Here is a 16,093-nt window from a genome sequence, read left to right as displayed (position 1 = left end):
ATCATATTTGCAATATTAATATTTTAAAAATGTATTTATTGAGAGCAATAATTCAAATTCATTACTTTGACAATATTTTAGGCCTATTTTGTTTCAGATGCTGTTCTAACCTCTGAGATATGGTCTGACTGTGTTTGTAGTGTGAAGGCTACTTTAGAAGGCTCATCAGGCATACTGTTGACAAGATGAAATCTGAGAAAACATCTGAAAGTCTGCAAAAACAGTAATCAAGGATAATGAGAGAAGCGTGCACTAGATAGAGAAAACAGAGACCTGACTAGGCCAAGCAGATGGACAGTGGCGTGGGTCCCTTATGCCTGTTTACAGTAGTGTAGCTCTACTTCTTCTGTCTTAACTTATGCTGCCCTAAACATTTTCATTTGAAGACATGATTCTGTGACCATAAAATAGATGGCAAATCACAAGTCCAGTCTCTTTGGTGTCATGAGAACAGAGGAAGATTTAGTTATATTCAAATTAAAAGTTCTGTTCTATTTCATGATGTCTCATTCTAGTTACACAAAAATATTCCCAAGGGAGCTTTATTCAGTATCACAGAGTTTTATATTAGTCTGGAAATATTTATGCATCAATCCAAAAACAAACAAAAAACGCAAAACAAAACAGAAAGCCTGTTTCTGAATGAATTATGTCATTAAAAAGTAACGAATATTTCACAGTATCAAAATCACTAACAAAAATGATGGGAATGAAGGCGTTATTTGTTGCTCTGTAAGGTAATACCTGAGAGTAGCAGTTCCATGTTGCTGTTGCTGAGTGTGGCATTCACTCTCCCAGTGGAAGCATTGAAACTAGTAACTGTCAAGGTCATGGGTTGTTTCCTGCCTTTGAAGTTGTAAGAGCCTTTCCATATATAATTTTGGGCAAACACGTCATCAGGAACTGTGAATAGATGAAATAAACACACATTAATCTTATGATGTCCTATAAATACAAGCCTTAAACAGGAGGTTAATGAAGAGTAGTTTATTGGATAGTGATATTTGATAAATACACAGTAATGTGGAGTGTGCATTATAAAATAAATTCTTCACATAAAAGTGTTTCCATTATTTTAGAATAAACCAAAATTGCAATAACATAGATTTGTCCATGAGTCATCAATAAAAAATAAACACCAACCATAAGAGACATGAGACTTATACTTACAGACCAGGTAAATATCAAGTTTACTTATATTTAGTCTTCTATAATAATAATATATTTATTTCAGGAAGAAAGTAGAATGATTTTATTGAGTCAAGTGAGTCTATGTACCAGTCCCAAGAGGCCTGCTCTTCTCCTAGCAGTGGGAATAGATTCATTGGAGGAAGGACACAGAGATTAAACCCTCCTTGCAAAATAGCCTCGGAAGACTGTCAGGAGGGACACGCCTTTGTTCCCTAAACAGAATGCTAGTTCAGTTATTCCAATAACTGATGCTCCTGGGAAAGAGCTGGCTCCACCATGTTCACAGCTCTGAGGATAAAGAACTGTCACTAGAACTGTCTTTCTTTGGGAGAGAGACAACTTGTAGCAGAACCAAAGAATATCCTCAATATTATCAAACTTTCATCTAAAGAAAAAACACTCTTTGTGTTAGCGGAGTTATTAATTGTATACATCATAATAAGGCCTCCCTCCCCCAACCCCCCCCTCCCCCGAAATCACCTATTCAATGGAGCCTTGGCCATTTGGTGAGTGAGTGAATGGCATGGGTTTAGGGAAAAGCTTTTTTTTTTTCTTAAGTCATTCACATTTTTCATCTAATCCTCTCTATCGGTATTACTATGAAGATAAAATAGAGAAACTTCTGCGTATAGTTGCTAATAAAACATATATTTGGCAGACATGTAGTTAATATCATAAAAATACCATACTCCTGACCCTGTGAGTTCATCCTTCTAGTAGCATTTTCTCTCCAAACCACAAACTACACAGTTATGCTCTGTATGCATAGGCAAATAGTATGCACTCAAAAAATAAGTGTTGTTATTGTCTGTGATGGTTCACTTTCTCTGCCCCACACTATGGTTACTCTTTGCTACCCCTGAACCTTCCATGAAAATCTGCTACACCTAATGATCTTGGCCATGGTGCTTAGAAAAAAGTAAGGAGTGTTGGTTGAAGGAGATGAAAGAGAATCTAGTGACAGGAGAAATAGCAAGAGAAAGAGGCAGGTAGCAGCTGAAGCAAAGCACACTGCATGAGGATTAATCACTGATGTGGTAGTAAATGTTTAACAACTGACTCCTCAGAACAACAACAAAAGATCTGTAGTATTTGCTGATTTCTATAGTGTAAATATTCCCATAATGGCAGATTTCAAATCATGAACAAGACATCACTGATTGTAGTTTGAAAGAATGCACAGAATTGGCTATGGTGAGCCCTAGCTGATTTTGCTCAGTGGATAGAGTGTCAGCCTGCGGACTGAAGGGTCCTGGGTTGGATTCTGATCAAGGGCACATGTCCGGGTTGTGGGCTTGATCCCCAGTAGGGGTTGTGCAGAAGGCAGCCAATCAATACTTCTCTCCTTCCCTCTCCCTTCCTCTCTGAAATCAATAAAAATGTATTTTTTTAAAAAAAAAAAATTGGCATGGTAACCCTGTACCTGCAAACTCCAGCATGCCAGCACCACCTTCCCCCCTCCCCCACCCCATACATAACACAAATGTAACTCATTATAGGGCAGGAGAGGCAGACACTATTTGTTCATCTAAATTCCTATGCACATGGGAATAATACTTTCTATTGTTAATTTTATTTTCAGATTTAAATGTGATTGCGTATTTGGTAGTTCTTTATAAACTCTGAAGTGTCATCCAACTACCACTGATGTGGTTATCAATGAAAAGGAGGAAAACAATGGTGGTCATGATCCTTTCTTCCAAGACATTTGAATATAAACTTTGCTTCATAGGCTTCACGTCTTTGCCAAATAGAGTGTTAATGCTCCCAACTTTGAACCATTGACAAATTTCATTCATTCCCCTCCCCCCTTTTTATTGAATTTATTGGGGTGGCACTGGTTAAGAAAATTACCCAGGTTTCAGTGCACAATTCCATAACAGATCATCTGTACATTGTATTGTGTGTTCACCACTCCAAGTCTCCATACATCACCATTAATCCTTCTATACCCTCCTCCAGCAATCCTCACACTAATGTCCTTTTTTTTTCTTTTTTGCTCAATCCCTCCACCCCCTACTCAGCCCAGCTGTCAGCCTTTTATGGCTGTTTCTTTTTAGTAATGTTTCTTTTTAGTAATGTTTCTTTTTAGTAATCTAATCACTTTGACTCATTCATGATTTTAAATGAAATGCTTCTAATATTTTGCCATTTAGGATGACATTGCTCCAGTGTTATAGATACCTTTACTCAAGTTAAAAAAATTCCTTTCCTTTTAATTTATTAAAAGGTTTTAAAAATCATAAATATATGCAAAATCTAAAAAAGTATTTTTGGTACAAGTATTATAATAATCATATTTTTTGCATGTTAATCTCTCTTATAGAAACTGATTTTTGAGAGAGTAAGGGAGAGATAAAAACATCAATGATGAAAGAGAATCATTGATCAGCTGCCTTCTGCATGTCCTATCCTCTCTATCGGTATTACTATGAAGATAAAATAGAGAAACTTCTGCGTATAGTTGCTAATAAAACATATATTTGGCAGACATGTAGTTAATATCATAAAAATACCATACTCCTGACCCTGTGAGTTCATCCTTCTAGTAGCATTTTCTCTCCAAACCACAAACTACACAGTTATGCTCTGTATGCATAGGCAGACCTTACCTAAAAATTTGATACAGTGAATATGGAATAAGCCCCTGATTTGAGTAAGCGCCATAAAGAGTTTTTAACCTTAAAAAAGTATATCTAGCCCTGGCTGGGTAGCTCAGATGGTCAAGAACACTGTCCAGATACACCAAGGTTGCAGGTTTAATCCCTAATCAGGACACATACAAGAATCAACTCATAAATGCATAAATAAGTGAAACAACAAATCGATGTTTCTCTCAAAAAAAATCAATAAAAAGTATTAAAATGAACAGATTTAAAACAAAACAGTATACCTAGGACAAGTTTGCAGGAGTGAGTAGCGAGCTAAATTGTCCTGCATTACAAAAATCAGGGATTTGGAATAACAGACTCTTAGTTGTAGAGATAAGAGGAGGAGTAAGGGGAAGGATGTTCTGGCAAATAGTATGCACTCAAAACGTAAGTGTTGTTGTCTGTGATTGTTCACCTCCCCTGCCCCACACTGCGGTTACTCTTTGCTAACCCTGAACCTTTCATGAAAATCTGCTACACCTAATGATCTTGTTGAGTTGACACTCAACCACTGAACCACACTGGCTGGGCACATGTTGGGCACACAATCTCTTACTGTGATAGATTACTTTTAAGACTTATTTAACATAAACATATTTATGTATGTTTATCATGACCTCAATTGGATGTGTCATCTTTATTATAATGTATTTTATTTGCTAAGATTTTGTGTAGAAATTTTTTTCATCTTTAATCTTGAGTCAAATGGGTCAGTAATTTTTCTTTTTTATGTTTTTACTGAGTTATTAGAGCTTTGTGGTACCATAGAATGAGTTTTATTGACTGGATGAATTTTTATAAAGCTGGACAATCTGTTCTGTTCCTTTAAAATTTGGTATAACTCATCAGTAGAGCCATGTATATGGTTTTTCTTTGTGGAAATAGTTTTAACTACTATTTTGTTATTGAATTACTCAGGTTTATTAGTTAGATCTGATAAAATATACTTTTCTAGTAATTTATTCATTTTGTTTAATTTTTGTAAAGAAAGTTTTGATAGTTTTTGGTTAATGTGTTTCTCATTATCTACTCTCTATAGTTATGTTCACACTTAGTTTTTTTTATTATTTATTTTTTGTTGCTTTCTTGATCAATCTTACCAGAAAATTTTCACATTGTTTTTTCAAACAACTACCTTTGGCACTGTTTAGATTTTTCTATTATATTTTGGGGGGTTTATTTGTTCATTTTTATTGCCTTGATTTATGTTTCCTTTGTTTATTTTGTTAGAATTTTTATATCTTCTTAACAGAAACACTTAACTCACTAATTCTGAGGCTTTCTTCTTTTCTAATGTAAGGATTTAAGTGTATGAATTCCTTTCACAACTCTTCTTTTGCTTCAGTGCCCAAATTTAGATATTTAGATTTCAAAATAACTAAACTCCTGTGTTATATTTTTCATTTTAATTTCATCTTTATTGCATGATTTATTCATCGGCATAAATCTTGTTCTTAATTTCCAGATATTCAAGAATTTTAAAAGCGTATTCATTTTTTTATTAATTTTTAACTGTATCATGATCAGAAAAGACTGTGTTTAGAAATTTGTATAGATTTATTTATTACTTAATATATGATTCATTGTTATAGCTGTCCTATGTGCCTTTGAGGAAGTATATATTCTATAATTGTTTGATGCAGAAATCTTTACTGTTGAATATTAAACTCATCACGGTGTTTAGTTCTTCCATATAATTTTATTTTGTCTGCCTGATTTACTTATTGGTCATCACTGTAATGTTTTGTCCAGGACAGTCCAGATTTATACTTGATGTGGAGTTATTATTCAGAGCATCCATCTGCTCCCTGAGAAAGCATTTCTCTTGGAAAATTCTGTGCACTGATTGACCAGTATGGCTGTCTGACTCTATTGCTAACCTTCCTCTCTTATGTTGACATGCTATTTGACTGCCTCAGTGACATTCTGACTGCTATTGCTGAGCATTGAATAAATCAGTGTTTCAGAGTTCTGTGAGCACTCCAGTTTTGTAACATGTACATTGAGAATTTCTGAACCCAACTAAAATGAGATCCTATCACTCTTCCTGATTCAATACAACTGGGCCACTCTATATCCCAGGTAAAGATTAGACTTAAAGCCTTCAATTTTATTAGTAGCTTTTCATTTATGTCAATGTAAATAAGACAGTGACTAATACTACAAGAGAAGCTTTCATATATGAACCATTACTTTTTTTTTATCCTCACCCAAGGATATTTTTTCCATTGATTTCTTTAGAGTCTTCTCCAAAGTCATAGGGTAGGGAGTGTATAACATAGGAATTACATCAATGTTGTTGGACTTCCAAGTCCATGTTTTAATGACTATGCTAGGTTTTAAAATTTTGCTTTTTAAATCTAATCATTGAAAACAAACTGAACGAGTTCTAGAAGTTCCTAAACTTTTAATCACATAACAAGTGAATTTTGTTCTTTTGTTAAAAAATCTATAATTAAAAATTTTATATAACATTCCATTTTTAAAATATTTTAAATAAAATAATTACTATTATTATTCAGTAATTTGCAGATAATCTTGGAAGGAAATTTTATAGGGAGAACTATAAATAATATTTTTGGAATATTAACATGTCATCGTATTATACTGCTGGAAATTCAATATCTCATAACACAAACTGTCAAATTCCAAATTCCAAATTGTCAAATACATAGTTTTCACATACTGAAATATATTTTTATAAATAAATAGTCATTTTAGATATCATGACTTTTAGAAAAACAACTGAAGTTACTAACCACTTAGCTTCGGGCTGGGTGTTCCGAGTGCAGGTCTGGGGTCTTTCACCAATATTTTGGAACCAGCTATGAAAAGAAATAAAAAATGCTTATAAAAGTTAATGTAATTAATAACACTTACATACACTTCCCAAAAACACGATCCCCTGTCAAATTTATTCTCTGACATATCATATAATTTTCCCCAATATGTCCTGTTTATCATAGTATGTCTGTCCCCACTCAACACTCCTGTTGTACAGCTCACAATTTCAGTAATTACCCCTCTTATGGTCCAGGGAAACAAGGGGAGAGATTAGTGCTACCACATGATGGGATACTGTTTCTTATTTTAGAGGCATGTCTATTATGGATGCAGTTGATTCCAACATAAAAGCTGATGGCTGAGAGTATGTTCCTGTTGCAAAAAGGCAGAAATCATTTGTTTAAAAATAATAAAAACAATGTTGAGATAGTACATAGAGTCATAAGGAATTGGGTAGGCTCAATGGAGAAAACTTAAAACTAGAGCTTTAAATCACACTACAGGTAGCCCATAAACCAAAGAAATCCTGTGCGGAGCTAGATGTGCCTGGAAAGCTATAAGAATGATGAAAGGCAGTGCTTGCAGGCCACATAAAGACTTAGAGTTTTATCCTAAGGACAATGTAATGTCTTTAAAAGGTTTGAGTGGGAAGTTACTTGGTTGAACATCACTCTGGCTGAAAGATGGAGAACAATTTGGAAAGAAGTGGATAGAGACATGGGCAGGGAAGTTAGAAGGTCCCAGTAGAGCTAATCTTCAGTGAGACTACTGAAGTAGTGATGATAAAACAGAAAAGCAGATAAATTAAAAAAAACTGTTGAAATACTGGTGGATTTAAAGGGATAAGAAGGTGTCAAAGCTGACTACTAGATGTCTATATACTATATGACAATGGTACCACTAAGATAGAGAATACCAAATGAAGACTTCAGTGAAAAAAATTTATGGGTTCAGATGTGCATATATTGAGTATTGAAATGTCTCTGAGGAATTCAAGAAGAAACATCAAGTAAGCAAGTGAACATAAATTCTGAAGCAAAGAGAAGAAACATAAGCTATAAACATTAATCTGCAAATAATCTCCTTAAAGGAGACTGTTGAAGCCATTGGCTTAAATGACCTTATCTAGGGAGAGAATATAGAGTAAAACAAAGAGATGGCTAAGAACCAAGCCTTTAGAAAATCGTGGTTACAAAATAATAAAGGAAATGGAGAATAGATAGCCAGAATTATGGGGGAATAACATATTTATTTACTCAAATATTATTTAACACATTCACATGCAAGGAACTGATCTAAATGTTAAAATCACAGTTGTAAAAAGTAAAGTTTATGTTTTTATTGATATTATATTCTAGTTGGGGAGGAGCAGATGAAAGGGCAAAGAGCAAAGAAAGACAATGACAAGTAAACAAATAAAATAATATGATCTCACACTGTAGAGATTTCTACCATAAAAATTAAATAAAAAACAGTAATGTTCTAGCTAAAACAAGAGAGAAAAAACATTTCAAGAAGGATAAAGCCATTAAAATCTTCAAGAGATCAAGAATTAGAAGGTCTGAAGAAATAAAAAATATAAGGAAAAGATAGTTTCTTGATAATTTTATCAAGAATTCAGAAAAAAATATTTCCTCTGCTCCTTCTTTTGGAAACATAACCCTATTCCCTCCCATAAATTCCTTACATCTTGTCTAGATGGGGACTGTCCTTACAAAGCAGCAAGAGCAGTTGACACTTTACCTAGAAAAGGTCAATGTACCATATCACTCAGGCTGAGTAATGGGCTTAGAAATGGACTCTGTTCAACACTGTGACAATGAAACTCCTTAATATGCTTTCATGACCAAGCTTGGGGAAAGATTCTTTTTTACCAGGGTGTGAGCCAGAAGTGTATGAGGCCAGGAAAGCTGGAAGCAATTTTTTCACTGCGGTGGGTTGAAGCATGTATCCCCGCAATTGTATGTTCACCAGGAACCTCAGAATATGACCTTATTTGGAAATCAGGTCTTCGCTTATATAATTATTTGGGGCTCTTAAGGTGAAATGATCCCGAAAACAAATGACTGATGTCTTTATAAGAAGAAGAGAGGACATATAGGATACATAGGACAGGCCATGTGATGAAAGCAGAAACTGAGTTGAGGCAGGTCTGAGCCAAGGAATGCCAAGAATAGTCAGAAGCCATCAGAAGTTTAGAAGAGGTAAGGAATGATCCTCCCTAGAGCCTGCAGAGGGCACTTGGGCCTACTGATTTTGGACTTCTAACCTCCAGGAGTGTGAGAGAATAAATTTCTAGTCTTTCAAGCCACCCAGCTTGTGGTATTTTGTTATGGTTAGCCTTATAAAACTAGTATGCCTACCATGAATAGAAAACTAGAAGAAGTAATAAGGGCAAGAACAAACACCAGAACATGGAAAAGAAGTTATAAAGACCTGAATAATATTTTTGTGCCTCGGGGTTCAGAAGTATCTAGATCACTCCTTTCCTTAGAGTTGGCCAACAAATTTCCCTTGCTCCTAAGCTAATTTAATTTATTTACTTTTTGTCTCTTTTATTGGAGGGAGGTCAAAATAATACAACATCTTCTGTGAAAGGTTTTATAGGAAAAAAAATTTACCTTCACAAACAGGAACTTTTCCAGTCCAGGTGTTATCAGATCTACACACTCTATGTTCTGTTCCACCTGCTAAGAAGAAGCCAGGCTGACAGGTATAAACTAGTGTATACCCATGGGATGGAAGGTCCATTCCTACTACATTTGCATGAACAGGAGTTTCTGGCTGCTTACAGCTGTGGGCTATGTTAAAAAAAGAGAAAAATGTTCGTTTTTATAGACATGTTAAGAAAATTTTGAGACTGGAGTCATGATATATTTTTAAAGGCATGTCAATGCCTTTATATAAATAGTGTTTAAAATAATTAATCAATCAAAGGAAATACATAAATGTAAATATACATTCTAATTTTATAGACTAGCATTTCCTAAACAATCTTCTGATAAACATTATGTTAATAGTCAAATGGAGGGGGAAAAAGACTTTGGATAATTAAGCTCATAAATGTATACTACATCATCATTTTAGAGTCACAATGCATATTAACATTTTAAAGGTCGCATGGTAAAATACTTCTTAAAGTTTCTCAAACTCAAATTTTCTATGCCAGTTTAGAAAATATTATTTTGTGATTTTTAAAATGTATTACATTTACTTTAAATTATAAGGCATTTTTTTCTAAAGTTAAATCCAACTAAAGCATCGGTTCTCAACCTGTGGGTCGCGACCCCTTTGGCGGTCAAACGACCCTTTCACGGGGGTCGCCTAAGACCATCCTGCATATCAGATATTTACATTACGATTCATAACAGTAGCAACATTACAGTTATGAAGTAGCAACGAAAATAATTTTATGGTTGGGTCACAACATGAGGAACTGTATTTAAAGGGCCAGAAGGTTGAGAACCACTGAACTACAGCTTATTATATCATTCTGATATTACTAATTCCTAATATAGAAAGTAAAATTTAACATTTTTTCTACCTATGAACTTTTCTGGTCATATTTTTGACTTATATGCTAGCAGTATTTTTTCAATCATTTAATTTTTTATTTCCCTTTTTCATTTCCTCTGACTCCTAATTCTCTACCTTGATTCCACTCTACCTAAATTTATGGCACTTCTTGGCCCTGACCCCCAGTTCACCTGTTTTGTGTATTTTAAAGATCATGCCTTTCTCAATCAGAAATAGATGCTGCAAGAACTTTTTCCCTAAATAAGACAAAATTTCTGATCATTTATTCATGGATAAAAATTCATAAAAGATGGTCACTGAGAAAAGTATTCTGTGGACAAATTTGTGTAGAAAATAAATTTCTCAATGGAGATTTACAGAGCTATAAATAACATTTTTAACACTGTGATAAACATTGTATTGCATGGCTTACATTTAATTCAATTCAGCTAATGAAATTTAACCCTCATGGGGGAATATTGCTAAGGATAAACACAAAGTCTGTCTCTGCTACATTCTTAACCCTCACATTAAGCACATATTAAAATTCTGAGATGCTTGTTTCTCAGTAACAGAAGCTGTTTATCTTCATTTAAATCATCATGTTCTAAATGTAGGTCATCAGAGAATCTTGATTTACTATGAAATACCTAGCCACGTTCCAAACAGCTGTTCTAACGTACACACTGAGGAATTCTCTTTTAAGAGATTTTTCCATATTTAAATATAAACCAAGCGGGCATAGGACACGACTCAGTGTAGTGTTTGGGTGCTTTTCAGCAAGCTTCAGGTCCACAGGGGCTCACACGATCATTCGAGTGGCTAAGAACAGGGCTAGAGTGCATTTGTAGGTCTTTAACTTCAGCAAATCCTAAACGTTATATACCATTCTCCTCCCTCTTACTCTTTATTCTTCCCCCAAGAGGATCAGAATGTATAAAGATGGAGGAGGAGATAAGAAAGAGGAGATGGGAGGGAAAGAAGAAATAAATAACTCACCAGCTAAAACTTATTTCTGTTAGTCAGAAAAGATTGTTTAGTGACCTTGAACTTCATTCTAATTTAATTTGTACAGCAAGTGTTCTCAATTTAGGGTCAGTGTATATTTACCAGCTCCAGGAAATCCTGAAGTAATATTCAAATTCTTGGTCAAGGTGTACATGCATGTTTCCTTACATGGGTTTTTCTAGCATTCCTCAGATGCTCAGAGAGTTTCACAAGTGATCAGATTAAGAGTCACTATGCAGGAGCCTCCTGTATCTGAGCATTTCAGATTCAGAGTGTAGATCTATAAATCTAAGAACTAATCATTATCTAAAATTACCAGGTGACTAAACTGAACACAATTACAAGAACTCTTAAAGAAGAATAAAATTGTACCTCATGCCTTCTGCCTTCTTTAGAAAGAATGCTTCCCAATGGACATAGGGTTATGATATAGTAATAAACTTATATACATGAATTATAATTTATAATAGTCTAAAACATCAGTGTGATGCATCTGTGGTATGGATATACATTTATTTTCACCATTAGAAGGAAAATGCATATAAATTCTTCTGTGAAAAGTATAATTTCTTAGCCACAATACTGACGTATGCATTCGGGCTGAATTCCGCTCCACGTGAGGTCTGGCAGGCAGGTACGTGTCGTAGACCCCTGGAGAAGGTGTCCTTTTTTGCAATGAAACTGTAAAACACTCCCTACCTGCAGCAAATTACAGAAGAAAAAAGAAACAACAACAAATGTTCCAATGCAACTTCGAATATGGTTAAAAAAAGAAGTTTGAATGAGAAAATGTTTTCAAAATAAATTATGCATCATAGAAGTTGGAGGAAAAATAAATTGAAATCTGATTTAAAATAAAATTGGGGGGAGGGAGTCAAAGCTAAAGAAAAAAGCATAGATCACTTTGTGTATATAACATTGTCAAATATTTGAGTACCCAAAGTATACATAGATGCCAAACTTTTTGCCATAATATGAAGAAGATATATAGGTACCAAAAAGTCATTAAGTTATATATGAGAATAACATAGAATAACAGACAGACAGACAGACAGACGGTTAAGAAAGATAAATTAAGGTGGATAAAATAGATATGGAAATAAAGATTACAAACAACATAAGAGGAAAATGAATATGGGGACAGTAAATGCAATATGATATTAGACATAAAAGTGTTTACTGAATGATGTACAGGTGACAGAAATATGCAATGGAAGACATGCAGTTTGCACTGAGTTTTCAAGGATGTGGAATAGAGATAAATAGATACAACAATGGTTATCAAAAGTGTGGTTCCCAGACCAGTAACCTTACCATCACCCAGGAACTTATTAGAAATGAAAATTCTGGGACCTTACCCTAGACCCACTGAATCAGAAAGTCTTAGGGTAAGGATTATCAATCTGTGTTTTAACAAACCTTATAAGTGATTTTTTTTTTAATCCTCACCTGAGAACATGTTTTTATTGATTTGAGAAAGAGAGAATGGGAGAGAGTGGAAAAGAGAGAGAAAGAGGAACATTGATGTGAGAGTGAAACATCGACTGGTTGCCTCCCACACACGGTCCCCAATAAGGGATCAAACCTGCAACCTAGGTATGTGCCCTGATGGGGAATCAAACCCTTGACCACTCGGTGGTGTAAGGGACAATGTCCCAACTAACTGAGTCACACTGGCCAGGGCCCTTTTATGTGATTTTAACAAATACTAAAGTTTGAGAGCAACTGATATAAAATTACACAATGTAAGAAAATGATGAGAAAATGTATGGAAGTTAAAATACACATCATTTTAGTTTATGAAAAACGAGAGTACATTTCATTGGTTGACATGGATAGTTCACACAGCTGGGCTAAAATGGGAGGCAATGAAATATAGTTAAAAAGAAAACAGAGCCTGGCCGGTGTGGTTCAGTGGTTGAGCGTCAACCTATAGACCAGGAAGTCTGGGTTCGATTCCCAGTCTGGGTATGTGCCCCAGTTGCAGGCTTGATCCCCGGTAGGGGGCATGCAAACGGCAGCCAATCAATGATTCTCTCTCATCATTGATATCTCTATCTGTCTCTCTCTCTCCCTCTCCCTTTCTCTCTGAAATAAATAAAAATGTTAAAAAAAGAAAGAAAGACCCCCGACTAACCTATGCTTGGCTTTACTTTGGATCTGATCTTACTTAAATAAGGAATATCTCGTCTTTGAGATTTAACCTCCCATCTATAAATAAAGATGATAAGATTATTTGTCTTGAGATTTGTTTTGAGGATTAAATAAAATAGGATATATATAATCTATTCCACACAGGTATGGCACATAAGTTTTAAATAAATCCTAGCTATAAGTATTAAGTCAGAGACATACGTAAGAATCAAGGGTCTCAAATGGCAAGCCGTGACATTTGAAATCCTTTTTAAATAGAAGCAAAGTAGCTAAAGCTTTAATAGCCAGTGAAAAGTGGTGTAGAAAGTAATCTCTTTGGAAAATTAAGTGGACATTGTATGAAGAAACTCCTAAACAAAATGAATGATGAATGGCCGTTCTGATTGCAAGGCTGGCGCTGACATTTTAGAAATGAGTGGATAAAAGCTGGACCGACGTGTGGAAGTACATGGGGGAAGGAAGTTGTTTACCCAAAATAAATTACAAGAAAAAACCACCATGATTTATTAAATGATTAGAGATGGAGGAATAGTTAGGGCCTGCCACTTTATCCTTCCCCAACAACTGGAAGCTGAGAATGCTCAATCGCTGCCTTAGTACTTAACACAGATACCTGCTTTCTGCTTTCCCCTTAGTTCCTACTCCCACCTGCTAAAGCAACATGAGGCTGAGCCTAAGGTGACACAATTTAATACAAGATTCTATGTGGACCTTGAGACTAGCTAAATCCACTATTTCTCACACTCTCATTATCTGCCAGAACTATGCTACACCAGAGACATTCAATCCCAATAGTCATTCTCTTAGAACATCATTTACCTGTCTAGTTTCCTAGGATTGTGTCTCTCATAACACATTCACTTTAGCTTTTAGGAGATCTCTTACCCCTGAATGCCCCATTTTGTCTAAGGCTGCTATATTGCCCAATGCTGCTATATTGCCCAATGCCAGAATGCTGCATTCCACACAAACAGTGGCCTTCCTATTATGTTCCGGAGCATGCCATTTACATACTCCCTGAGGTTGCACAATATGGTGCTACAGACTTTTACTTTCTCCTATGGCCTGGATTACGTAACTGATCATTGTAGATTTTGCAATTCTGTTCGTCAAACAGTTCTTCAAACCTCTGTCAATCCTACAATCCTACTTTAGGCTAGATCTCAGTTAATGGTGCCACCTTTCACCAATAAATCTTCCCTCATTTCATCTACCACCAAATTTGGACCTTCAAAAATATATTTATAGTTGAGGTTTCAAAAATGTATATGCTTTCTGTAATGTATTTTAAACAATTTTTCTATTTGTAGTTTTGTTATGTTTATATTACACATTTCACCTCCCACCCCCCATCAAAAAAAAATTGGGAGAACTTCTAGTAAAAGGAATATATAATTCAAGGTTCATAAAATTGAAGTAGGAAGGTGGGATCATAAAAATAAAGGAATAACATATGTGTTTAAGATGAGATGCAGAGGGGATTTTCTCTGAGCATCAATTTTGACCATGAGCTTCCTGATTTAAGACAATTTGATTTTAAGGTATATTGTAAGTTTATATTAAAAAATAATCAGAAGAGTTTAATTAAAAAATAAAATTTATGTTTTAAAGTTCATGTTGTATTCATCATTTAAAGATAATAAACACTAAGTAACATGTTTGCCTTATTTAATGTACTTAAGTACTAATTTTGATTATAAACTAGAAATCACACATAATCACCATGGTTATTTTGGTAGGGTTAACTGTCTTAGGGTTAAATAACTTGGGGTTAAACATCTAAGAGTCAGATTTAAAACATTTCATGTCCATAATAGCTTTATGTTACAGGTCCTAAATCTAAATAATGTGCCTTCCAAATCTCAGAGCTCAATTTAAAGAGTGGTACAGCAGTTAACGAAATATGTATTTGGCATTTATCCCATAATTAATCTAGGTGTTGTATCAATCATTTTGACAGCTACTCCCTTCACTAGCAATCTATTTCCAGAAAAAAAATTGTTCCAATTTTCAATATTTTAGATAAAAAGATAAATTATAATCAGTATTATTTTTCAATACTAGAGTTATCATCATCTCTAGACTATATATTCTATCAAGAGGTAAAATATAGTCTTATATATTAGTAAGTATATCTATGTCCAAAAAATCTACTATTATAAATCTATGTAGAAAAGAAAAGTGAATAAATTAACACATTAAAGAGAAAATTTTTAAAAAATGCCTTTGCAATTCATAACTTTCTCCTTTCTTTTGTCCCTCCCAGAAGTGGGGTTACTATAGCTGTTTTTACTTAACTCACCATTGGCCACCTGATAAAACAAGAGATAGATACAAAAGGGACTATTCTGATTCTCTGGCAATTTGGAACTGAGATTGAGGCAATTAATCACTTCTCTATGCGGTTGAGATGTTAATAGAAGTGACGCACCCCTGACCATATGGCCAATCTGCAGAGAGAGAAAATGTGGTAAACACAGAAGAGTGAGGACTGAGTATTGGAGTCCAGTTCCTAAATTCTGGGCTTGATGACTCTCACTTAATTCCTTCTCTGTGTCTCAGACATACCCGGAATTTGATTTGTAATGCCTTTAGGCTTAAGCTAGCTCAAAACCATATATTACTTGCAAGAGTTTTTCTCAACTGATAAAGATGGCTTTTCTAGTTATATATGACCATATTCATTACAATCTACCAATAAATTGATATTAATTAGAACTAGAATTTTTAAAACTCTGTTGGCTCTATGCAGATTTAGTAAATATAATTATACACTTATAGTAAATATA

General features: G+C 34.6%; 1 protein-coding gene across 1 annotated transcript in view; it reads right to left on the bottom strand.

Moving 5' to 3' along the window:
- CSMD3 (CUB and Sushi multiple domains 3) overlaps nucleotides 1–16,093 on the bottom strand; it is an 888,294-nt gene that overhangs the window by 16,304 nt on the left and 855,897 nt on the right. Inside the window, exons 64-67 of the mRNA XM_005869050.2 lie at nucleotides 11,738–11,849; nucleotides 9,248–9,427; nucleotides 6,602–6,667; nucleotides 745–903 (exon numbers count right to left, since the gene is read on the bottom strand). Coding sequence (XP_005869112.1) covers nucleotides 745–903; nucleotides 6,602–6,667; nucleotides 9,248–9,427; nucleotides 11,738–11,849 — 517 coding nt within the window. The remainder of the gene's footprint in view (nucleotides 1–744; nucleotides 904–6,601; nucleotides 6,668–9,247; nucleotides 9,428–11,737; nucleotides 11,850–16,093) is intronic.

This window comes from Myotis brandtii, unplaced genomic scaffold (assembly GCF_000412655.1).
Source record: "Myotis brandtii unplaced genomic scaffold, ASM41265v1 scaffold285, whole genome shotgun sequence".
NCBI classification, from domain to species: domain Eukaryota; kingdom Metazoa; phylum Chordata; class Mammalia; order Chiroptera; family Vespertilionidae; genus Myotis; species Myotis brandtii.
This window is presented reverse-complemented; position numbering and strand designations above follow the sequence as displayed.